The sequence below is a fragment of the Neophocaena asiaeorientalis genome, unplaced genomic scaffold (assembly GCF_003031525.2).
Source record: "Neophocaena asiaeorientalis asiaeorientalis breed wild unplaced genomic scaffold, Neophocaena_asiaeorientalis_V1.1 scaffold119, whole genome shotgun sequence".
NCBI classification, from domain to species: domain Eukaryota; kingdom Metazoa; phylum Chordata; class Mammalia; order Artiodactyla; family Phocoenidae; genus Neophocaena; species Neophocaena asiaeorientalis.
Genome location: NW_020175821.1, coordinates 6,793,006 through 6,820,059, shown reverse-complemented (window position 1 = coordinate 6,820,059; position 27,054 = coordinate 6,793,006). Strand labels below are relative to the sequence as shown.

At 37.9% G+C, this 27,054-nt stretch overlaps 1 protein-coding gene across 3 annotated transcripts in view; it reads left to right on the top strand.

Annotated features, from left to right (window-relative positions):
* The window catches only part of CDIN1 (CDAN1 interacting nuclease 1), a 226,770-nt gene that overhangs the window by 84,178 nt on the left and 115,538 nt on the right, over window positions 1-27,054 (top strand). For all 3 annotated transcript variants that reach the window (XR_003001457.1, XR_003001456.1, XM_024732632.1), the window contains exons 6-8: window positions 12,581-12,660; window positions 13,014-13,063; window positions 18,057-18,124. Coding sequence is in view for 1 of the 3 variants with exons in the window: in XM_024732632.1 (XP_024588400.1) it covers window positions 12,581-12,660; window positions 13,014-13,063; window positions 18,057-18,124 (198 nt within the window). In the remaining 2 variants the exon portion in view is untranslated. The remainder of the gene's footprint in view (window positions 1-12,580; window positions 12,661-13,013; window positions 13,064-18,056; window positions 18,125-27,054) is intronic.

Genomic DNA, 27,054 nt, shown 5'->3' with positions numbered 1-27,054 from the left:
GTGTGTGAATTTTCATATTGTCTAACTTACCTTGAAATTCCATCTCTACTTCCCCATTGACCCTTCTCCTAAAATTTAAGAAATCTAACGTTTAGTTTGTTCTTTTCCCATTAGATTAGGGAGCCTGCCAAAAAAGAGCACAGGTCCATGCCTGAATACCATCTCCCTTTCCATGAATCTTTCCAATCCTGGGCAACACTTTTAATGACTTAGAATTAACCGCTTTCTAATTATGCACTGCGGCAGACACGATGGTGTGGTATGGGTCTTTGCCAGCAAAGGGAAACACGGGAGATACAAATGAGCAGGCTACCAGAGGGAATTATTAGAAAGGCTTCTTGAAGTCATCAACTTGCAAAGCAGAGACTTATCCCTGTCTCATTGACCACTACAAACTCGGTCATACCACCTGCAGTATCACCTTTAAGAGCATCCATTTCTCTTTCTTTATATAACATAAGACACTTGTGATCTTGCCAGATTTTCTAGCTACCTCAGCAAATTTTGGCAGGTCTCTGCTGCCATTAACTTTCTCCCCTGACCTTGAGTTGGAGTCTTCTCTTTACCTGTGACTCAACTCTCAATGTCATCTGACATGCAGGGCCCCAGTAAGACAGGAGAGCTCAGCTTAGACAGAAGAGCTCAGCTTCATTATGTGGCCCTATATTTGCTCTACCTGGAGCACTAAGTGTCTTGCAACGTTAATTGCCAATATTTGAATTGGAGGGACATCTAGGAGGGAGGAAAACCTGAGGTCAATTCTTATAAATATGATGCCTCAATCTGGAACATTTCACATTACTTTTGAGTACCATGGGAATAGTGCTGGAGAATAGCCAGGTAATTATGAGCCCAACTGGCTAGTAAGTTCATATCATGGCTCCACCACTAACTAGGAGTGGGACTTCGGGCAAATTACGTAAATTCCCCATGCCTCAGTTTCTTCATATCTAAGGTGAGGATAGCCACCTGGTGAGTACATACTGAGAGTTCATCGAATTAGGGTTTAGAGTGGTGCCTGGTACACAGTAAACACTCAGTAAATGTTGACTGTTATTCCTTTTCAGAAGTGGACACTTGTTATAGGGTAGGCTGAGTAACCCCGCCTTCCTGAATGCTCAGCTGACTTTGTATAGTGTTTCTGAAATTAGAAATTTGGGTACATTTACAGTTTTACCATATCCACGTAGTGTACCACACGTGCTAATAATAAATACGCTATATCTACCTGATATTTTTTAAATGTCATTTATTTAATTATATTTTCAAAGGGAAATTTATAATGCCACGTTAAATAATAAACTGGGCTTTCTTGCCATAAATAGAAAGTACTTGTTAAAATAACGTATAGCTGTTCAAACAATTATTTTGTGTCCTAGTAAAGTCACTTCTCCTATGCCAGTGTTAAGCCCTCTTCTCTTTGGGAGACATGGCATTAGATGTTGTCAGCACTTATCTAAAGACCCATTGTGTCCTATAGCCTCTTAGTCTACATTTTCTGAAAACAGTTTTTTAAAAAGCCTACTCATCTGAAATAATAAAAGCTCAAATTAAGTCAAATCCATTTTAATACCTAAAAATGGCTGTAACAGTAGGGAATTGGATTTTGAGTAGTTCACTAATAATTTGGTCAGCAATTTATTGAGTAGCTATTTGTGCAGAGCGACTTTGAGGTGATAGCTGAGAAATATTTTTGCTTTTAGGCAGCTTGTCAAGTATCCTGACACAAGCAGTTCCTTAGTTGTCTTTGTGAGCCATGCATTCTCAAAGATGGTGATATGGCATAGCCAGATATCAAGTATATCTGCGGCATTAAAATTTCATTGGGGAGCAGTTAAGAAAAAAACGTCTGAAAGTGTCCTGAGGCGGCCATAATGAAACAAACTAAAAAGAGGTGAAGAAAGATTGACGTAGACCAAACATAGGGCCACAATGCAATCTGAAACCTTGTAGCTCCGGCACCAGTAATAAACTTATAAGAATTATTTCTCATCTTCTTGGTGTGACCACGGGATTTGCTAATCCTCCATGTAAAAACCCTCAGATATGTAAAGATAGCATTGAGGAAGTATGATATCTTTTTTCCGTACTGTGCCAAGCATTATTTTTTTCCTTCAGATTTTGTTTTCTTTGGGCTATCATGGTTTCAAGTTTTAGCATCCTGATCAATCTTCTGTCAACAGGTGACAAAGTAATATTTAATAAAGTGCCAAATGATCGGTAGCAATGAGTTCACTCCACCTCACCATATGAGGGAGAGGAGAACAAGAAGAATTAAGGGAAAACTTTACTGGAGGAGGTGAGAATTGAACTGAGCTTTGAAGTTTTGGCCAACGGAAAGATTCAAAAGAACATTCCAGATTTGGACGATGGAGTCTGGGGTGGAATTAAATATGTACTTGGCATTAACCACATGCTGAATAAATTTCTGTTGAATGTTTGTTCGTTGAATAAGAGTTGATGGTGTAGGATGGCTGTAGAGCTGCAAGTTGCCTGAGACAAGAATCTGATCAGTGTGAATATTCATGCTTTGGAGACACCTTCCTCTTGTCCTTATATAATACTTTTTTGATGACTCTAGTTCAAGTTATCTCTTACACAATTATGTGCTAGTTAGAGAGCAAAATTATAATTTGTCCCTATAGGGTTCCCTAATGTTAAAAGATATTTCTTATTCAGATTGTCAAATGGGATCAGACTGCTTTAGAGATCACTCCTGTGCTACAGGAGAGCTAGCGAGCTGCCTGGAATTCTCCAGAGGAGTGGTTCCAACTGTAAGAGAAAGTAGGCTCCTGTAGGCCACTGGCGATATTGAAATTGTCCAGAAAAGACACTGGCAGGCCAGCTCCATGGAGATGTAACTTGAGACCTTCATGACCTTGATATCCAAAAGCCTTAAACCAGCACTTGAAGAAGAGATTAAATTCTAGCTTAAAATTTAATCGTAGATTAAATTTTAGGCTTTGCCATTCTGGAGCTCAGCCTCTGGAGCAGTCACGTGAAGAAGCAGAACTCCTGGTGTGTTTTGGGAGCAGCTGTCTTCCCCATCCAGCTTTTCAGCTGCAGGGATTGTTGGGTTTTTTCCTTTGTTTTTTCAATGGAGGGAGAACCAGGTTCTAACAACACTGTGCTGTCTGCACTTGAATTTTCCTTCCAGATGACCCGTCTCATCTTTATCCCTGTATCATCCATCCCTCACTTCGTCTTGTTTTCACTCCTGACTGCTGCTATCCAGTGTATAGTCAGCCCCATGCTGGCTCACTTATCATGCTTAAATCCATTTGTGACATCGGATTAGAGGTCCCATGTATATATGGTCTTGTCTTTGTTTCAGTCCAGGTGTAACCTAGGCAGATGGCACTCTTTGCAGTAGGCAGGACCTCCAGGGCCCTTAAGAGTGAAGACGATTCACCTGCTTGTTTGCCTCCGTTCCTTTCCGCAGTAGCTGGCCACTTAGCTTACGCTAAGGAAAGGAAGAGTTATAAAAGTGGGTGTGATGTTAATGATTTGGGCAGAGTTGCTACTCGCTTGATTGCTGGTGTTTGAAATGCCCTTAGCTGGAGAGGAAAAAAATCTCTCTCTTCTATGGTTATAGGCAAGACTTAAAATACAAACCCCTCATGCAGCGACAACACATTCAGCTTAACACACACGGAGGTAGAAAGGACTTCTACCAGGTTCTTTCCAGAGAACAGGTTTGATTCCGGATTGTGCACTGCACACGCTGAATCCCACAAGGGGGCGCGGCAGGGGAGGGGTGTAAAGAGGGAAATTCTGGCATTGACGCCTTTTGCCTGTTGAATAGACTCACTTCTGCTGTCTCTCCAAGGCCGTGGCAACATGTGCATGGTAAGAGCAGGCTCCTGACTTCATTTATACCTCATGAAGTTTTTCTTTCTTTTACCCTCTGGACCGTAAAAAGTAACAAATGATTTTGGGAGGCAAAAAGCAGGCCACACTGTAGTCTAACACCGGCCAAGGCAACAGCCTAACAACTGTAACATCCCAGGTCTCAAACAGCACGTTAGTGCTTTTTGCGTGTTATTTTATTTCATCTTCACAACAACCCTACAAAATAAGCACCAGTGTTAATGCTCTTTTACTGATGAGGGAACTGAAGGTCACAGAGATTAATTAACTTGTTGATATGACACAGCTAGCAGGTGGAAGGGCCAGGCCTCAAACCAGGTCTATCTGATTCTAGACTCAGCGCATAACCACTGTTCCGTGCTGCCTCTCCATTTGAAACCATTATAGTGCATAGCTTTGCAAGTTTACCTTTCCTTTAGAAGGCATGTTTTTCCTCTTTTTTTGAGGAAGATGTAAAAAAAAATTATGGTCTTGTTGTATGATATCTGAGGCTAGGTCCTAAGAAGCCGTAAACTTCTGCCTGGCTCCCTTGGGATGCTTGCTCTTGGAACCTACCCGTCAATTCAAGGGGAAGTTCAGGCAGACCTCAGAGAGGTCCAAATGGAGAAAAACCGAGGCCCCTCTCCCACAGTTATAGCTGACCTCACAGCAAGCACAGATTTGCCAGACCTGTGAGTGAGTCGTCAAGAAAGTGAATCCTCCAGCACCCAGATAATCCACTCCAGTTAACGCCACACAAAGAGAAGCTGTCTCCATTGAGTCCAGCCCAACTTGCCAAATAATGAGCATGTTAGGAAATCGGTGTTTAAAGCCACCAATCCCCTCCACCAAAAAAAATATGGGTCTGTATTTGAGAAGCCAGTGGCATTGATTCTCAAACCCGCAGAAACAAGCTGTTTTGTTTCCCAAGCCTGTTGATTAGCACAGTGCTTTGGCCTGTGACATGGTAGCTGCCTTTGGAGGGGTCAGGGGAACGATTTATTTCCTAGCCACCAATGACCATTCTCCCATTTCCCTGGCCTAGCCAGACACCATGCAGCAGAGAGGATTTCACGGGTGATTTAGGTGGTTCCATTCTCCAACCTACCTGCATATTTGCCACCTGCCCCTCTCGCTATTGTTTGGGGCTCCAACTTCATGGGAGGACTTTTTTCTTTATATATTTATATAAGTTTAACTGCAAAAAAAAAAAAAAATTAACAAAGAAACAAGCTTTCCCTTGGACTTCTTATTAAAGGGTTTCCAAAAACTTTAGCAACATAACAGAGGGAGTTTTTGTGGATGGGCTACGTTTCCATGACAAAGACATAGAAATGATAGACCAAATAAACAACAAAAAAAAATCTTTTAAAATACATAATCAGGGCTTCCCTGGTGGCGCAGTGGTTGAGAGTTCGCCTGTCGATGCTAGGGGATACGGGTTCGTGCCCTGGTCCGGGAAGAACCCACATGCCGCAGAGCGGCTGGGCCCGTAAGCCATGGCCGCTGAGGCTGCGCGTCCGGAGCCTGTGCTTCGCAACGGGAGAGGCCACAGCAGTGAGAGGCCCGCGTACCGCCAAAAAAAAAAAAAAAAAAAAAAAAAAAAAAAATACATAATCAAGTTCAAACAAAGGAATTCAATCTCTAGTTACAAGAAATGGAGACAGAATGTATATTCAGAGTGGTGAACATATATTCAGAGTGGTGAACAGGGCCTCACACTGTGTAGGTCCGTAAGAATTTTTAGCTTTAGATGTAGACATAAAAGGCTGGGGCTGGGATTTTTAACACCCCATAGGGAAAGATGTGCAGCCAGGAGCTGGAATTGAGCTTCTACAAATAGCCCAAACCATGAAAAAAAGGAGTAGGATACTCCATGTGCCTAGAGAAAATGTAAGGAAGCTTGCTTACTGTATATGGACTTGGGTTGTGGAGTATTAGGAGAGGAGAGAGAAATTAGAAATAGGTCAGCACCATTTGTGGGTATAGGTTCAGATTTGCATTCTTACTTACTGTAGGAAACCTGAGCTAAGAAATTAACAATAAAACTAGTCTCTGCAAAAATATACATAAAACTACTTTGTCATGGTTATTTCCGCAGCGCAAGTCAAACAATTCTTTCTGAAAATAAGCTAACAGTAAAAATTTACAAAGCAAGTAAGGAAACTACCACCATAGGGAAGATAGGTAAGTAGGTAGGCAGGTAGATAGATAGATAGGTAGAGAAATCGTATACTATGGACTAGAGATGAGAAAGTGAAGTCACTATAAATTTAATCTATAAGATGACATTTATAAACTAAAATTAATATATAAGCTGATTGAATAAAAAGAAAGACTATAGGGACTTCCCTGATAGTCCAGTGGTAAAGAATCCTCCTTCCAATGAAGGGGATGTGGGTTCAGTCCCTGGTTGGGGAACTAAGATCCCACATGCTGCAGGGCAACTGAGCCCCACGTGCCACAACAACTCAGCTCGTGTGGCTCAACCAGAGAGAGAAGACCCATATGCCGCAACTAGAGAGAAGCCCACACACCACAACGAAGACCTGACACAGCCAAAAAAAAGGAAGACTATAACTGGATAAATGAAAGAATAGAAAATAGTGTGAAAAACGCATTTAAAAATAACGTTTAGAAATGAAATAATTGTCATTGAGGTTAAAAGCTCATTAGATGAGTGAAATGTTGGATTATACAAAAAAAATAAAAATTAGAAGAATTAGATTAGAACAAAAGTTAGTGAATTCTAGGATGGATCTAAGGAAAGTAACTTTAGTGTAACACAAGAGATGAAGAGAAGGGAAATATAAACAGTTTATAGGGGTAGGAGATAAAATAAGACCTAAAAGATGTCTAATGTAAGCGTTCCAGGAAGAGAATGGAGACCAAAGCTATAATGGCTCATTTCTTTCAAACTGGTTAAAGGCATTTATCCTTAGACTCGTGAAACATAGCTAATTCCAAGCAGGCTAAATAAAAAGAGCCATACCCAGGTGAACAATGATGTAACTATTGAATATCAAAGAAAAATCTAAAAGCAACTAGAAATTAAAGACAAATTACCTATATAAGGACTACCATTAGACTGACAGTAGAGTTCTTATTTGTAATAGATGTTAAGAAACAATGGAATCATATCTTCAAAGGGCTGAATCTTAGCCTGTGATTCTGTGCCCAGCTATATTATCATTCAAGAGTGAGAAATAAGTAGAGATATTTTCAGACAAGGCAGAACTAAATGATTTACTACTCAGTGATCCCAGCTGAAAGAACTAATAAATGAGGTGCTTTAGTAACAATATCCAATTTTTGGATATTGAATCCAAAAGTAGAATGTGGAATTCAAGAAGCAATGCTGAAAAAGGAAATTGACAAACATGTTGATAAATCTAAATAAGCATTGAATGTTTAAAAAATGTTTTTTAAAATGGAAAGAGCCTATATAAGTGAAGATTCTCCAGAGAAACAGAACCAGTAGGACTCTGTGCGCGTGCATGCGTGTGTGTGTGTGTGTGTGTGTGTGTGTGTGTGTGTGTAGAGAGAGAGAGATTGATTATAAGAAATTGGTTCACATGATAATAGAGGCTAATAAGTCCCAATATCTACAGTTAGTCTGCAAGCTGGAGACACAGGAGAGGCAATGCCAGTGGCCTAGTTCCAGTCCAGAGGCCTGCAGGCTTGAGACCCAGGAGGAACCAATATTTTAGTTCTAGTCTAAAGGCAGGAAAATACCAATGTCCCAAGTCAAAGGCAGTTAGGCAGAAAGAATTCTCTTCTACTCAGTCTTTTTGTTCTAGTCAGTCCTTCAGCTGATTGGATGAGGCCCACCACATTAAGGAAGGCAATCTGCTTTACTCAGTCTACCAATTCCAATGTGAATCTCATCCAGAAACACCCTTACAAACATCTAGAATAATGTTTGACCAAATGTGTCACCCTGTGGCCCAATCAAGTTGACACATAAAATTAACCATCACAAAGACTAACTAGGAAATTGTGTTTACAAACAAGATGGTTGAACAGAAATAACAGGCACAATAACGTGGAGGCTGATGAGGAATGGGGACTTTCTGATTGGAGTGAGTGCATTCTAAATTACTTATACTCAGAATTACAAAGGAGGTATGATTAGATTAGATATTGTTTAAATTTTTTTGAGAGGACTACTGAAGAAGTAGATACAAAGTGTATTACATTCAAGTGAATAAAGAGAGAAAGGGGGCATAAAGAAAATTTGATCAACTAGGAGGTAGTAAAGGAGAAATGGAGAAGGGAAGAAAATGGTTACCAGAACAACAGGGTAGAGATAAGTCCAGATGTCTCAGTTGCAAGTAGATTAAACTCAGTTTTTAAAAAGCAAAGATTTTCAAATTTGATTTTAGAAAATCTGGCTAAATGTTATTAATAAGAGTCAGGCCTAAGACTTAATGATAAAATGAAGTTTAAAGTAAAGAAATGGAATACCAGATATATCAGGCAGTTACTATCCAAAAGAAAAGTGGTGCAGCAGTATTACCACTAGGTAATGTTATGTTTAGCACAAAAAAAGAGATTGAGAAGGTTATGACTTGATGCCAAAAGACATAATTTCTAAGAAGTATATGTAAAACAATGAGTTTGTACACCCAACAAAATAGCCTCCTAATATAGAAAACAAACATTGATAGAATTATGTGGAGAAACTGACAGTAGTAGTAGATTAGTTCATATCTAGTGTGGAAAATATTAATAAGAATATATAAGATTTGAATAATACAATTAAAAACCTTGACATACTAGACATACCTGAACTCTGTACCTCAATAGGAACTTCAGTGATTTTTAAGATATACAAAACATTTACAAAAATATGTTCCATATAAAAACACAAAGGAAGTCAAGCACATACTTGCAAATTAAAATAAACATCACATACATTGACCACAATCAGATCAAATTGGAAATATAAAAAATGAAATGTTTAAAAGAATTTATGAATCAAAGATTAAATCATAATGGAAACTACAAAATGTTTATAAATGACAACAAAAATTATGGCATGTAGCTAAAGCAGAATTTAGAGGAAAAATTATAGCCTTAAAAAGTATGTTAAAAGATTAAAAATGTATTTAATAAACATAGTAAATTAGTAAAAGGATAAGTGTAGCAAACTCAAAGAAGAAAGCAGGAAACAATGATCACAAAAGGATAAATTCAATGTAACTTGAAGAAATGGAGCAGTAGAGAGAAAGCAAAACCCAAATTTGGTTTCTTGAAAATACTAGTAAAACAAACCAACCTCTAGCAAGAGTGATAAATTTAAAAGTTTACACAAATTAATCTTAGGCCAGCCAAAGTTAATTTAATTGCCGATCCAGAAGCTAAATCAGAATGGTGGGACGTGGATATTTATTATATTAGCCTCCTGCCTTCTTTATGTTAGAAATATTCCACAATAAAAAGATCATGATCTTTATTTAGGCATTATGCCTTAGTCCAGGCATTGTCTCTTGCCTGTCTTCTGTGTAGCGTGCTTTAACAGATACCAGCTCTCCTGTTCTTGTACATCTTGCTTCAAGTGACTCATGCATTCTTGCTTTGCACATGCTTGGTAGATAGTTGAAATCCCAGCAGTTGAAGCAGTGACAGGGTTAAATTGTGAAATCAACAGAATGACTACCTCTAGCAAAGGTTAGGGAGAACAAAACTCCTGTCTACCTGTGGTCAAAATAGATTGATGTACATTGGACAGATGTCGTGGCTGGCCTAGGGACAGCTTCTGTGAAAGGCATAGGCTTCCGTGAGGGTTCCTATCCCCAGCCATCCCAAGATTGTCCAATTGCCTTTCCTTATCTGGTTGATGTTATTATCCCTCCCTTGGGCATTTCCTAAGCTTCAGAGTATGTGTGTAAATGTATGCTTGCACTCTGGCTTGATCTGAGATGTAGACCTCCTCAAGCCTGAGTGCAAAGACCCAGGCATGGAGGGCAGGCACATCCTGCATCTGGAGCCTTGGCCTGCAGTTCCTATGTGTTAGCACTTTTCTCTCGTGCTCTGAAAAACGGCAGGTTGCAAGAAGAGAAAAGAGCTCTTTTTGAGTTTAAAATGAACGCGGACTCAATATATAGTTTTTACTATTCAATTTAAAATCACTGACTTCCTCTCGCAAGCTTCCTTTGATTTGAATAGTGTTCTATTCAATATATTCAAACTATTTTTTTTAAGTTTATTGGCTATGATTCTTAATTGTGGTAAGCACACTGTTCTAAAATGTATATTGTGAGGAAAATTATGATGTCATCAGTTTCTTTTTTCTTTAATATTTCCCTTTCTTCCCTCATAAAATAAATGACCTAATTTTTTTCTGTACTAGGGTATTGTCCCTCTTCGTTTTTAAAAAGGGCCTTTGTTTTATGATTTTAGCAATGAGTTTGCATATAGTTTGGTATGAGGTCAGTAATTTTCCCTAGAATAGCACTTTTGGGTATACTGTCTGGTCATTTAGTAATCTTCTTCTCACATGGGTATGAGCGTTAGCAGGGTAATAACTTAGCAATAACCAGGTGCATGTGGAGAAGGTGCTTTTGTTCCCTTGAGACACTGATAGCATCATGGGTACCACAAAGGAATGTGTCTGCCATTACTATCCGGTGACTGAGTGGCAGACCAGAGAGAGTGCAGTCCCTCAGGGAAGGTGACCCAGTGCATGTGCGATTGCTTTGTTCCCCTCCTACTAGCCTGGCCTTAGAATTAAGTTGGGAAAACAGAGTGAGTTTACCAGGTACTTTTCTATCTATTTAACACTATTGTTGGAATAATCTATTCTTTTATAATAAGACAGTTTGCCGCTTCATATTTCCAATGTTTGTTCCACTTATCCATGGTAATGTCTTTCCGAAATAATTGAGTCTAACTTAAGCTTACATGAGGCAAATGCCTAAGCCTGATTTGTTTCTTATTATTACTTAAACTTTAACAAAATAAATAACAAAAAAGCTGTTGTAGCTGTTTTCTCTAGGGACTCATGTAAGAACCCTTAAAGGTAGTCATGTCAGATAACATTATCACTTTCTACAGAGGAAGACACCGAATTTGAAAGGTTCCATAATTTGCCAGGTCGCAGAGCTGGGTATAGGGATAGGGCTGGATAGGATTCCTCCAGTGATGCTGATCTTTTCTGAGACTCCAAATATGGCCTCTCCACTTGCAGTGCAAACACATTTATAAATGGCTATTAACTATATAACATTGCTATAAACATGGAGTTATGGAACTAAGAATAGGAAATAATCAAAATTATTGCGCTTCATTTTTTTCTTTGTGCACTCCCTACTATGCTTAAGTGAGAAAGATGTCATTTCCTTATTTCCTTCCACAGAATTTACTAACATTTATCATATCTGTCAGTGTTCTTATGGTACTGAACTTGATAAAGAACATCATAATCTAAAAAAATATGTTAAGCCAAAAATTTTCTCAGAACCTGAATGATGTAGGTCTGTGGTCTGTGTTCATTCTGTTTAACTAGATAATTATCCAGTATGCATTTTAGTTTGTGCTTGTAGGGACCAGACCCTAAGCTATTTTGGTAAATGGGAATGATTCCACTGGAGGACTTGAAGGAATTGGTTCCTAAGCAACACCTGACTTAGCTTCCATCTAGAGACTTGCCTTCCTCCCATGCTGAGGAAGAAGAGTTCTGGCCACCATGGCTTCTGCATGCCTACAGTAAACAGTGAGGCCAGGATCTCCTGCCTCACTTTTCAAAGGGTGTGATCTGATATAGCATCCCTCAGAAGATGCCTCCCATAGTCCCTTCTGTTGCAGTTCCCCGGGATAAGGTCAATTTAATTTGCAACTGGGTGTGATGAGACGTTTTGGGACAAAAATTCATATATAAATATAAATGTGTGTGTGTGTGTGTGTGTGTGTGTGTGTGTGTGTATATTATTTTCCCTTATTTAAGATTCGCTCAGGGCTTCCCTGGTGGCGCAGTGGTTGAGAATCTGCCTGCCGATGCAGGGGACACGGGTTCGTGCCCCGGTCCGGGAGGATCCCACATGCCACGGAGCAGCTGGGCCCGTGAGCCATGGCCGCTGAGCCTGCGCATCCGGAGCCTGTGCTCCGCAACGGGAGAGGCCACAGCAGTGAGAGGCCCGCGTACCGCAAAAAAAAAAAAAAGAGATTTGCTCTATTGTCAGTTTTACCTACTTTCCTTACCTGTGAAATGGACATGACATTTCGTGGCAGTTGATGAGAATTATTTCAGAAAGGTTTAGAATTCAGAGATGCTTTCTCGGCTGAAAGTTATTTTTTATTGACGTCATTGAAGTCTTTGAATCTGACCTGCCTTCACTAAGCTTTCCGGATACATATGCTTGATTATAACATACTTACCTGCAAAAGGTAAATATTTTCTTTTCTGATTGTTTTTGTTGTGGTTTTTTTTTCCCCCAAGTGGGCTTTTCCAAAGCTAATTTATCTGCAAAGAGACATATGCTTTAGGTCTGTACTTGTTAATTTACCTTGGAAAAGTTAGGTCATCTTCAAATCTGGCAATGTGGCTTATAAACTTGGCAAAATGGTCTAATTAAAAGCTTCCCGTAGACTTGAAAAAAGGAAAAAAATGATTAGTATCAGTAACGTTTTCATTTTCATGCTTTGTGTATTTATAGGTATATGTCACTTCTCATGTTGTATTAAAAGTATGTTGACTGTCTGCTAACAGTTCATCTCTTTTCTTCTGCAGCCTCCAAGTCTGTTATAAATAGTATGCTACGGGACCCTTCTCAGATTCCAGATGGAGTTCTAGCAAATCAGGTCTATCAGGTATTAATCACAGCTGTCTATTTTCAGTGGCAATGCTGTTATCTGCCTAGCAGAGTAAAGGATTTTAAACCTCATTTAATTACTGTCATCATAAACTATCACTGAGGTCAGGGTGCACCATAAATGGCAGTGCAATATTTGCAAGAAGAGCATTTCACTTTTTAATAGCTTGCTTTTATAGTGAATAAAAAGGATGCAATTTTTGTTTTCTGTGATTAAATCTGAACAGTCTTTTGATAGCTTTAAAATTTTTTTTTTTTTTAGGAAAAGGAATTACTGCTTTTAGGATACTATTTAACTGCAACAGTTTTTGTAGTCATTCATCCCAGACCCCTTCTCTTATTTGTCTGCAGTGCATCGTGAACGACTGCTGTTATGGACCACTGGTGGACTGCATCAAACAGTATCCTTTCCCATAAAATTTTAGGTGCACAATTGACGAGCTTAGACTCAGTGGAGGAGATGTGTCTAGCTTTAACCTGACATAAAGTTCTGCTTCACAAAACACATTTCATACTCTTCTATTTTATATTCAATCAACTGGAGGGTCACTGCAGACCATTCTTTTCTACAGCTTAAAAAAAAAAAAAATCAGATAGGCCCCGGGAAGATGTCAGTTCAGCAGTTGCACAGTCACTGGCTTATTTCAAACTGCTTGGTTTTCAGTGAGTTTAAAGGTACAGAGTCATGAGGCAAGTAACACGATGTCTTGGATGTCTAACCATTCCAGTGAACATTTTTTCAAATATAACACATTTCTATTTAAAATGAACCAAATTTAGTTGAGAATAAATTTTGAGCCTGGAGTTAAAGGATGATGTGATTAAAATGCCACCAGAGACCATCACATTTTAAAGGGCAGTAGATTCTTATTGCTTAAATGTTGATTACAATCTGAGCCCTTGCTTGGGTTCCTAATAAACATTTTTAGAGAAAACCAAGCTAATTTTTCCCTCTGGACTGAATTTAAGGCTACGAGAACAGATGTCCAGTCATTCTTCATTAAAGATATTGAGATTACTAGAGTTAATGCTTGCTTCTTCAAACAGGATTTGAGTGGACAGCAACTAGACTTGGTGAAGGAGGACATTTTTAATCAATACCTTTAGTCGTGTGTGGCAACACTAAGGATATTGACAGTCCTTGGCTCAAAAAGTTTATTCAAAAAGTAAATAATTAGCAATTTTTTAATGGGAATCATATCTATCTGAGTCCATGAGTCTCATATTTCTTAATAATATAACATACATGCCCTTCCTGGGTTTTGTTAGCATGGGTGGCATTGCGACCAGTTGTGACTCGGTGATTGCCAGCAAGGAGGCTTTTTGTTAGGAGTCAGTGAAATTTTTGTAAAAAAAAAGATTCATTTTCTTTTTTTTCATAAAGTTAACCTTTGAAAAATAATCTTTTAACAGAGCCCTCTTGTAAGAATATTCAGTATCTATGTTACAGCCCTTGGTATATTTATTCTTCCAATCTAACTTAATCTATTATATTTATTAATATATAATATTAATATATTATAGCCCTTTGTATATTTCTTATTCCAATCTAACTTAAATTAATAAAAATCACAGCATTGTCATAAGCTTGCCTCTTTATTAGACCAAAGTGAAACTATACTTCTATTTTCAGTGTAAAATTAATGATAGTGTTAGAAACTGTCGGAATGCCAACCTCACATTGCTACAGTGATAAAGTTTAGCACATTCATATAACAACTAACACCATCTCAGAGTATCTGGGGTGGAATTACATGTTAATTTTGAAGCACATAAAATAGTTAAAAATCAATTTAAAGTCAAGGTTTTAAAAGCATAATGTCTTTTGAAGGATTACTTATTGACTTTAAATATAACTATCTAATTATATATGCATGGACTAACGTATGAAGTCAACTGCTTTGCAAATGCCAGGAGGCTGTTTTTCAGTAATAGTTGAGATGCTTACGGGAAGCTAGATTGCTGTATTGCTGGGGAAGAAAATGGCTTGTGAGGTTATTTACAAGTTTTGCCCCATGGTCACTGCCATACATCAATAATAGGTATTATTATAGAGAAAGTCTAAGTGTTTCTGCTTATGAAGCATTATAAATTCTGTTTGGAGTATTTTCCTTGCATTTTTGCCATCATTCACTTTCCTTTTTTGGCTGTGTTATTGCCAGTAGAATTTAAAGTAGTACATGATTTCAGTTGATAAAGATAATGATGTATGTCTGTAAATTGTATTCACTGACTAGATTATAATTTCACAGTTCCATTATGCCTATTGCCAATAAAATTACTGTTTTTATAAGCTTTATTTTCTAGACCTTGTATTTTATATATGTTTATATCAAACAAAGCATAATCAAGAAGTATATCTTTCCAAATTTTCAAATTAGTGATTGCTTTTACCGTGCAAAATAAAACAGGCTGGGATGTTCATAGAGAATTGATTTTATCTTTGCACTGAGATAGTAGCAGTTTAATATAATGTAAATACACTTGCATAGGTGTTTCTGAGGCTGATCAACAGGAATTATTTTATTTCACACTGAGTAAAAATTATTGAATTTTCATGTGAGTGGAAATGCTATTTGTATGTTGTTCTGATAATTTGGTAACGTTTACATTGCTTACTCGATAAATTGCATCATTTCATTAGAAAGCACACACTTAATAAATAGAATAGGTGCAAAACCTTTTTACTCCATTATGAAAATGTTACATGTAGACATTTGTTTAAGTAGAATAAAGTAAATTGGTCATTTGTTAATAAGACGCCGAAAAAGCACAGTAGCAAAGAGTATATAAACTGTCATTGTCCTTTCTTTTTCTTTTGGTGTCTACTGTAATTCTTCCTACATAGCCACGCCCACTCACCTTTCCTGCCACAGGTTATATTCAGGGACACAAAAGGCATGAGAAACCGGCCACCTCAACTTTCCAAAGTGTGACTTCAGGACAAGCTATTAGACAAAGACCTAAACAGAGGAGCAAGGAAAGACAAGGGTACAGGAAGCTTGAAGTGCTGTGGGTTTCATTTCTGTACCATCAGTAACCTTGGTTTCATGATTCAACATTTTAGATGTAAATAATTTACAACAATAAAAGTGAGAGCACATTTATGTGGAATAGAAGTAAATAATTTAGTTCTCAAATGTGGGATGCCCTTAGTAATGAGAAACCATTGAGAGGTATTCATCAGATATCTTCAATGGACTCTGCAAATGTGTGAAATTTTGTGATTTAAGAATTTGTTTTCTTTATTTTGTTTTCAGTGAGAAGAAAGAGCAGTCCTATGCATGGGGAGGAGGGGACAACAGAAGGAAAAAGACAATGATAATGACTTGGGGCTTGTTTTGACAGTGGATACGAGTGGTCTCACCTCTTGAATTCTAAGATTTAAGTGATATTCACCTGTATGTGTTGATAAAGAGCAGACTAATTCTCTAAGAATTTTTAATTTTACAAATAATATATAAGCTTTATTTCATTTAAATTGGACTCTCGCAGTGCATGATTAGAATTAAAGAGTCTCTGGTAAGCCAAGGAGTGATAGGACCAGGTTGGCATCGGTGAGATGGAGAATTAGATAATTACAGGCACACCTCATTTTATTGTGCTTCACTTTATTATGCTTCGCAGATATTATGCCTTTTACAAATTGAAGGTTTGTGGCAAGCCAGTATCGAGCAAGTCTGTTGGATTCATTTTCCCCATAGCATTTGCTCACTTCCTGTCTCTGCGTCACCTTTTGGTAATTCTTACAGTATTTTAAACCTTTTCATTACTATTATATTTGTTACCGTCATCTGTGATGTTACAGTAGCAAAAAGATTAGGACTCGCTGAGGGCTCAGATGATGGTTAACATCTTTTAGCAATAAAGTATTTTTAATTAAGGTATGTGCATTTTTTGGACATAATGCTTTTGGGCACTTCATAGACTACATTATAGTGTAAAAGTAACTTTTATATGCACTGGGAAACCAAAAAATTCATGTAACTTGCTTTACTGCGATATTTTTTTTATTCTGGAACTGAATCCACAATATCTGCAAGGTCTACCTATGATACCAAATGCTTTTGACAGAATTAAAGTACCAGAATAGGATAACACTGCTTTTCACACTTTGTACAATCTCATCCTTTTGGAAAATAGACCAGAATTCCAAGTCTCTTTCCTGACTTCATTACTTACTGGCCATGAGACTGTCAGAAGGTTCTTCAGCCTTCCTGAACCTAGCTTTCGTTAACTGTAAAAATGGTACTTGCTCATGTGGTTGTTGTGAAGATTAAATAAGATGATACACCAAAGTGTTTAGCACAAAGGCTTAGTATATGGTATTTAAGAAATATTAACTAATATCAATTATCTTTACATAATCAATTTTAATATTTTTTAAAGAAGCCGGACAGAGGTCACAGACACAGGCTTTGCAGAGATTTTATACTGATCCTCTGCTCTGCCACACATTAGCCATATGACCTTGTGCAGATTTCTTTCTAAGCCTCGGTTTTCTCATCTGTAAGATAAGGATAATAATAACTGTGAGGATGAAATAGAATACATAAAGCACTTAATACAGTGCCTGCCTCATAGTAGCGCTCAAAACTTTTTTTTTTTTTTGGCCGCCTGGCACGCGGGATCTTAGTTCCCCTACCAGGGGTCGAACCTGTGCCGCCTGCAGTGGAAGCACGGAGTCTTAACCACTGGACCGCCAGGGAAGTCCCAGCACTCAAAACATTCATATGTGACTGTGTATGTATTTATGTGCATTATATAATATGTGAAAACTTGCACACACGAGAAAAAGACTTGAAACAGCCTCTGTACCCACACCCTGATCCACAGCCCTTTACTAGGATGTCTTTCCTCCAGAGTGCATATAATTCTCAACAAGTCAGTTGTTTGACTTCCCAAGTCACAGAAGATCACCAGTCATAGACTAGAAGTGAAATAGGAGCTGCTAAATGCTGGCTTTGTGACAAGTGTGAATTCACAGAAGATTTATGGAACTCTGTAAGACTGGAAACTCTTTTAGGGCAAAGGCTGGTTGGTATTCTTTGCTGCACCTAGTAAGTGCTTAATAAATGGTCCTAAATTGAACTGAGGGATTTTTAACGTAGCATAAAGGATGTTTAAAATGAATTTCTTTTCAAAAGAAGATAAAGTACACATCCATTTACAAATCTTTATTTGCCAAAATCCGTTTAAACATTATAGAAAAAAGTCTATCGAATCACTTAAATGAGGGGATTTGTAAAGAAATCTCACTCCTCAGAGATGTGGGCTGTATGAGGAGGTACTTGCTGTAATTACCTCCATTGGTCATTTCGTCTCAAAGTATAGCCCTGGTATTAGCGTGCTTTAATTCTACCTATGTTACCCTCCTTAACTAACACTTCCCAGTGCCATTGGTCACGAGCATGAAGTTCTGCTCAGGGACTTGCTTCTGGAGAAAAACCTGTCCTTCCTAGGTAAGTATTGCTTACGTCCTCTCCAGCATATGTTATCTCCACGGGTGCTTAAATATATATTTTTAAAAATCTTCCACTTGCAGTTATTATGTACTAAAGGAAGAGAAAACGATGATGGATGCTGTGCATGTTATCTTTTATTGATTTAGAACTGAGCAGGAACTCAGTTACCTAATCCCCTGTATATACAGCACATGCACAGGCTTGCAATTAATATTTTATAGCATAAGTGGCTGAAAAAATGCTTTAATATCTGTTGCAGTATTACTTTTGGTGTCATGAGATATTAGCCATAATCTAGGCCTTCCAAGAGAAAGAAACAAAAGAAATATTGTCCATAAAATACTTTATATATTAAAAAGAATTGTTAGAAAAATTCACGTTAGGTATTTTTGTCTCATGTATGGAATCGGCTAGTACTTTTACTTGAAAATGAAATACTGAGCTTTTATTATTTTTATGCTAAACATGAATTGTCATCATAGATTTAGTATGATTTTTTAAAATCTCACATGTATGCATGTGTTTGTGTGCCAATGTGGAATCTTACTACAGATTGTTATTTCTTTCAACATCTCTTACGCATTAGAAATTAAGCCTCAAAAGGCATTCATGTGATAACCGATCACAGCAACCATAAAGCACTCTACAATTCCTCTGTAGAGAAGAGGAGAATTAATTCCTCTTCTCCATTTTAAATGTGGTAATTTATCAAGGTTCTGTACAGATCGTATTATTGTACACATCTGTTTTATGTAGATGTTTAAGAGTTTGCATAGTGTATTTTTTTTAGTTTAAAAACATCAAACAATATTGGATTACATAATTTTTGCTCCAAAATGGACAAGACTTACCCAAGGAAAGTCAAATGAATAGTCTTATGTCAAGTTGAGGAAGGATGTTGAATACAGTCCTGCAAGAAGTCTGTTTTAACTCTTAATATTCAGTATTTTTATTAGTGACCTGGAGAATGGAGTTGAATGTGTTATAAGATTGTTGATCATTTTACGATGGGGTATACCATAAATATTCTCCAGCGAGAGTTAAGGAAAGCTGATAAATTAGGAAAGTGGCCTCAGATTACTGAATTAAATTTTGCTATGCAAAAGGAGCAAGTTTTTGTTTTTTTTAACATCTTTATTGGAGTATAATTGCTTTACAATGGTGTGTCAGTTTCTGCTTTATACAAAGTGAATCAGTTATACATATACATATGTTCCCAGATCTCTTCCTTCTTGCGTTTCCCTCCTACCCACCCTCCCTATCCCACCCCTCTAGGTGGTCACAAAGCACCGAGCTGATCTCCCTGTGCTATGCAGCTGCTTCCCACTAGCTAGCTATTTTACGTTTGCTAGTGTATATATGTCCATGCCACTCTCTCACTTTGTCCCAGCTTACCCTTTCCCCTCCCCATATCCTCAAGTCCATTCTCTAGTAGGTCTGCATCTTTATTCCTGTCTTGCCCCTAGGTTCTTCATGACCTTTTTTTTTTTTTAGATTACATATCTATGTGTTAGCATATGGTATTTGTTTTTCTGACTTACTTCACTCTGTATGACAGTCTCTAGGTCCATCCACCTCACTACAAATAACTCAGTTTTGTTCCTTTTTATGGCTGAGTAATATTCCATTGTATATATGTGCCACAAGAAGATGTGGCACATATATACAATGGAATATTATTCAGCCATAAAATGTTTTTTTATATAAGAAGAACAACTGAGATGTTCAGCATATGGAAAGAGGGTGAATTAGATAGAAATCACGTTTTAAAATCTGATAAAAAACAAGAGTGTATAATGACTCAGAACCAGTTGGAATGGATGACCTATGATGCACCATGAGATATGGTGTAGAACTATGGAGTTCCGATAATATTATGAAGTATCTGATCATATCGATCACTCAGTGACCAATACGGCACGGCCAAGTCTATTGTTTGAAGCCACCGACTGAGCAGTCATATTTTCAAGACTGCTTGGTATACATCAAGCATACATCTGCTTAAGAGTAGTCAGGCCCTTGGCACCACTTCTTTGCTTCGACTAGCTTTTCTCTGCTTCCTTCCTGAGGACTAGAAGACCCCACCAGGGAGGAAAAGCAAAGGGCTTACTCATGGCTTAAACTTAGTCCCAGGTCCTTGACTCCCTTGATTCCGGGAACTGAGTGCACTAGACTGGATTGGCCATGGCTGACAAAGGCAGTGCAGAAACACGCCAGGGAGTCATTGCCACTTGCATACGTGTTCAGAAAGGGGACTTAATATGGAGGAATACCATCTATTCCTCTGTGCTCTAAGATCTAGAGGTAATTCTTTTATTGAAGCATACTAAAGACGATACTTAACTGGTGTTTTAGCTGGCTTCATGCAACCTCAGTCCTATTTTGAAGCATTTCCTCATCAGCATATGAAGAAGTTGTTATTCTATGCACTTTAAGCGTTTTAATGTAATACTGAATTAATACATGTTTATTTATGGTTAAACCATGAAAATTCAAAGCTTTGTATGGAGTATTGTTATGGGGTTGTTCTTTTACCTTGTAAGTACCCCTTCACAATGATTAATCATATCTAAAGTGCTGTACCAGGTAAATTTAGATAGATCATCAAAAATATTGGTATATAAATAGACCACTAAACGTATTTTATGTTTTCTTGTTTACATGTGTACACCGTGAATTTTGTTGCAGAGGCATTGCAAACATGTTTGTTTTACTTTGATTTTTTTTAATAAGTGAAGGTAAAATCAATCTCTTTCCCTCCGTGTCTCTCTCTCTCTCCTTCCCTCCCTCCCTCCCTCCTTCAAATCTGGACTACTTTCAAAAGATGAGGATTCTTATTGTTTATATATTACCCCTTCTTAAGAATTATGACTTCCTGAAATTTTTTATCTCATTTAAAATTTTCTACCCATTGTGCTTGATATGTCATTTTATAAAATACATATTTTATCTGACCTCTGTAAAACAGAGAGGTCAGATAAAAGAGAAAAATAAAAATAAATCACTTTTATCTTAACCCTAATAATTTCTTAAATTTTCTTGATTTATAACCATGTACTGAGCAGTTGCTATGGCACAAGATTTAACCAGGCACTATTGGAAAGAAAGAGAGTCCTTTTCACTGAAGATTTGGGTGTACTCATGGATTTATCCTATCTTGTAAATTTATCCATTTTGTACTTCTCGAAATGTATATTGTATTAAGAGGGGTCAACGTTGAATAAATGACTTTAGTTTCTCCAACTCGAAAATATATTTTATTCGCATATTTGTTTGAAAAATAAGTTACTGAGTCAGGTACTATTTTAGGCATTAGACATAAGTCAGATAAAGTCCCTGCTTTTGTAGCGTTATGGTCTAGTAGGGAGACAAGTTACAAACAAATAAGTACAGGTAATTTCTAGCAATTTTCTCAGAGTTCTTGTAATTCTTTTATTCATTATCCATTCATTCTTTTCAGTTAACTTTTGTCGCGTATGTTCTCTACATGTCAGGAACTATACACTAATTACTACGAGGATGATGACAGACACTCCCGCCGTCCGGCTGCTCAGTCATACACACTATTGCCTTGTCCGTCCCAGTAAGAATGCAGTTTCATCTAGTGCATCTCACTTGATTGTCTTGATAGTGAAAATAAATACATTCAAGGCTGTTATCCTGCTTCTCCTATGAAATTTTTGAAAGAAAGGTACAGATTATATTAAAAATCAATAGCTACCCTTTACATATGAAGAAAATGCTACTGGCTCATAAGCTACTTTTCCTGAAGTGGTGATAGAATTTTACTTCCTCATCTGTTCTCTCTCAGTGGCCCCTTGCTGCTTCCATGTGCTTCTCGGACAGCTAGTTGAGCTCATTAGCTTGGCTGTCTTACCACTAAGCTAACCACTCTTTCTTTTGGTGCAGCAGACAGATACCTTTAGTACTTGCTATGGGCAGGTACCATTAGGGGTAAAAAAAAAAAAAATCTTAAGTCAAACATGGAGCCTTCCAGGAAAATTTCAGATAAGTAGAGGTCAGTTCTTTCCAAGGATAGTTAATTTAGAATGAATATTTATTGATCGGCATTTAAAGTCTCAGAAAATGTGAAGAGCCTACTGCCGACTTTTAGGCTTGGAAGCACAAAGAACCCTTCTTAAACTTTAAATTGACCATCCTTATCCCCTCTGCTAACAGTTTGTTCCATTTCTAACATCAGTGAAATAGAAAATGTATTATGTCTACTGATGGAGATGTTTTAATTTGTATCTCTCAAGTAATTAATGAAACCACGTTTTTTTATATCCTCTCTCTGTCTCTGTCTGTCTGTCTGTCTCTCTTTTTTTGAGGGGGTGAGGGGAGAGATTTGGACAAAAGGCAAGGGAGGAAAGGAAAATAGTGACTGCCAGAAGATGACAAGACTGTTTGCACTGTTAGGGAATATATGAAAGAGCTTGTACCAAAGACTGAAGATGAACCATTCATCCTCCATGGGTTGGCATATCTCCAGGTCGGAGGGACTTTCATTAGTGACTTCCACAGCCACTGTCTGGTGCAAATTCTTGTTAAGTTTGGCTTGATAAGGATGGCTCTGCAGTTATTTTATTCTTTCCAGTGAATGTTGCCCTGTTAGTAGAACCTAACAATTATTTTGAGTGACACCTGAGAGACATTTGCTTCATCCCTTCCTCACCCTACCATGTTTGGTCTTGCCTTATGACAAACCAGCATATTTTACATGGGTGCTTTTCTAGCATTTATGTATTACTCTGTGGGACTCCAGGAGGGTGTCATCTGTAAAGCCAAATAGGCTTAGTGAAGGATGTCCCTTGCTGTAAGAAATTAGGATCTTTGTTTCTAAGAGTTCATCTACTCCTGCTGCTTTATTCCCCACCTGAAGCAGCAGTGCTCTGGGGAAGTGATTATGATGTGACAAACGGGGGATTATGACTTTAGGTGAAGAATAGGCAGTGGGAATAGATGAGATTTAGAATACTAGGATTGTGTTTACATGCAGATGTTAGCAGTAGAGGGTAAGAGACTAGAAATAAAACATATGGTTATATAGGCTAAAGGGAACTGAGATGGTTGGGTATTTCAGAAGGTATCAACTATTTAAATTCCTAACTAAAGGTTAAAACTTGGATGCAGTTTTCGGGGTAACAGGAACATTATATTGGGGGCAGGATGTGGAGAATCTGGGGCCTGTTCTCCCCTTCCTGAAGAAGTTGTTGAGGTGAGGGACCATCTTTACTTACTTGCCTTATTGAATATGCTTGTGCATGCTTCTCCCTGGGACCAAGAGAAAAGAACCACAGACATGTGTATGCTGCTGAAAGACAGGTTCTTTGGAACTTTGAAGACAGGTTACCCTGTCCACTTAACGATGGTAGTCTTCCTGCTTCAGGCCCACAGCTCTTCCATCACCATTGCTCTGGTTAGATAACTCACATCTGCCAATATCTGCTTTCCTGGCCACTGATGATAAATTGAAACTTTTGGTTGTAAGTGACAGAAATCCAGTCCAACTAGATTATATGCACACACAAAAAAGGAGAATTTATTAGTTCAGAGATATACCCGTGAAGTCCAGAGGAGAAGTTTGCTTCTGGTGTGTCTAGAATCCAGAAGACAAAACAGTGTCATCAGTTCTCCTCTTTTTTCCCTTTTGTGTTCTTTTTTGCCCTGTTGGCTTCATTCTTAGACAACAAAGATGATCCCTGGCAGTTGCTAATTTGTTTACTCTTGAGAGTTTCTAATCCCAGGGAACAGTGGTGCTTCTGGTTGGCCTCATAATGAATCTTAGAAAGGACTCTGATCAGTTATTCTGGGTCAAGTGTCCACTCCTGTGGCCAGTGGTAGGGGGGCGGGAGGACCGCCCACCAGAATCACATTGTGAGAGTAAGGTGGCAGTGCCAGACAGGGCAGAGTACAGGACAGAAAAAATCAAATATCTCACCCCACAGAAAATTAGCTGTAGGTTGGAGCTTTATTCCCCATAACCAAAAGGCATCGGGGGTCAAATCTGTTACTGTTACTGTTGGATTGGTTCCTTGGTCCTGTGTGTTTGTGTGTCAGTGTGTAGAGACCACTTTTATCTCTCAGAGCTGCTAATATGCCTCCCTCCATTGAGATTCGTTCAGGGACAATAGGGTCTTAACATCAGTGACTACACCTCAAAGAGCTGGGGCAGACAAAGGCTAACATTCATCCATTCCACAGAATTTTGGAGTCAGAAAGGGCTCTGTGACCATCCAGTCTCCCTGTTCTGTTCAGTGGAAACTTGCCCCAGACCTTTCATCACAGTTATTGCCCTCCCCCTCCCAACAACTTGCCCTGAATTCTTTTTACTCTACCATGCTGATTTGTCCCTTCTCTTGTGGCATTAAACCAAAAGAATTTAGAGCGATGCAGTATAAAATATGGAGGAGTTTTGCTTTTGTTGTCCATGTTCATGTCCTCTGTCTCCACAGCCACCAGTCAGCAGGGGCCAGCCTACCCTGCCTCACTTTGCACTGTCCTGGCTTGTGACCTCCCATTTGTTTCCTATCTTTAGGGCACTTCAATTTTCACAAGTATTGTCCCCTAAAGACATAAGCAAAGGACAAGGTCAGAGCAGTCAGTTGTATTCCTTATTAGTGGCTTTGATAAGAGGCTTTGGGGGAAGAGGTTAAAACTAATGGCTGTAATGAAATTTTTAGGTTCTCTAAAGATTTCATTCATCTGTGTGATCGCTCTCCCCATTAAATGCATATCTGTTCGGTGTACCTTTGAGATGGTTTGCATAGCATAGTAACATCTATTACCAAAACCCTGCTAACTTCTTAAATTGGAAAGGCTGTGAAACTTACTCTTAGAGAATATAAAAATATGGGATGCAAAGGTCATAGCACCAATTATTGAATGAGACAGTGTTTTGGGGGGAAAAAACCCAGAAAAACAAGATACTGGAGTAGAAAAGATATACTGTAGTTTTCACTTGTATTGATGTGTATTTTTTGCCCTTCCCCAATTTAGTAAAAATGTAACAGGTGTTAAAAAGTTTCTTTTTGTACGAGGTATTTTAACCTAGCATTTTAGAAACGTTTTGACAAATTCATAGATAAAAGACCATGTCAGAATATTATTTTTCTTTTCATTTTCAGATGTTATGAACTGGAATTTTGCATAATTTCTCTGGGAAATAACTGTATTTCTTAAATTTAAAGTCTTTTAAGAAAAAAAAAAGAAAACCTCAAACTTCTTCTTGGCAGTCCTCATGCCGTGCTATGATTCTTAAGTATATGTTAACTAGTTTCAGATGTGTTTTGTTCTCTGACTCAAAATCACGCCTTTATTTTAAAAAAAGAAATTGTGTAATCAGTACTTAATTGCTTTGGATATTTTGGGCATTTAGAGGAGAGGGTAATTAAAAGGCCCCAGAAATTAAACTTTCACAGTGTTCTTTACATATGTGATTCCTTTTTAAAAATGTCCTCTAAAGGCAAGCCTGACAACTTAAAAACAAATGATGATCTGGATTGTCTTTTAAAATGTAACATCAGTTTTATCTGTGGATGCAGTTTCATTGGTTTTTTAGTTCCATTGAAGAAAGGATCATTAAAAGGCTGGAGATCAAGTGATTATTTCGTTCATCTCCTCTTCGGTCAGGTGTCAACCAAATACTATCCAACAGATAGCCATCCCCTCTCTTGCGTTTCCAAATCTTTCAGGAGGAAAATGAGAAAATTTTCCCCACTTCATAAGTATTACACATGATCAAATTTAAATATTTGCCATAATCAAGAGTGGTATATGGTCTGTTGGGACAAACCAGTACTTGGTTGTGGTGGGCTCTTGTCTATATCTGGCTATTTGAGAGGCCCAGGTGTTGGCAGTCACTTAACTTCTCTTGGCCTCTTTTATCATGTATAAACTGGAAGGTTGGAAGACTTTACAAGCTCAGAAATACTGTTTCTTAAGGCACACTATCTAAATACCCTACATTTTGTGGATCTAGAGGCTAACAAGTCTGCTTTTAAGTGAGAATATTCTTATATTAACTTTGATAATGAACACTTAAACAATGACATGAACAAGCTTGTACTTATGAAATATATTAGGTGTTTTTAATATACCTTAAATCAGAAGAGCCCTACTTCATGTTTGCTACATTCACTGAATAAGTTAGGTATACAGAATTTGGAGATTGATTTCATATTGATCCCCAGCAATTCTGGGAAGTTATACTAAAAGTACTAGTCTAAAACATTGCTGTTACTCTTTTTTTTTCCCTTTCTAACTAATGTTATTCTTTCTTTTTTCTTAATCCTGACCATTTTTTCTTGAAGAAAACAGCAGGTTACTTAAACATCCAGTTTTCCACTTGGGAAGTTCAAAAAATCATAAGTAACCACTTGGTTCCAATATGTACAAAAAGCTCTAAAAACATGGATGAAACTTATGATTCCCAAGGAAAATATAAATTGCAAAACTGACTGTATAAGAGATGAAAATCTAAACAGATCAGTAGCCATAAAAAAAAAAAAAAAAGGGAAAAGTAACCAAAGAGCTACCCACTCTAGTAGCAGCAGGCCTAGGTTGCTTATTATGGGGAATTCTGCCCAAACTTTAAGGAATGGATAAATCCAATGTTATTTAAAATACTACAGACCAAAGAAGAAGGTAGGAAAACTTCCCATGTGTAGTCCCTTCCTTGATGATTAAGATGTACCTCAGAGCAGACAGCTGGGGCCAGGGGTGAAAGATAGCAGTGAAAGTTATCAAATACAACCTTGAACTTTGAGTCACTTTTGTTGTCTCTTAAATCAGGAAAGAAAATTATTAAGTCAGTTCAGGTGGGCTTTGCAGAAGACATGGGTATTCTTAAAAAATGCATTTATATTTTATTCAGTTACCCTTCTGAGTCTTAAATATGTGCCAAGCGTATGTTGGTGGTGAGAATG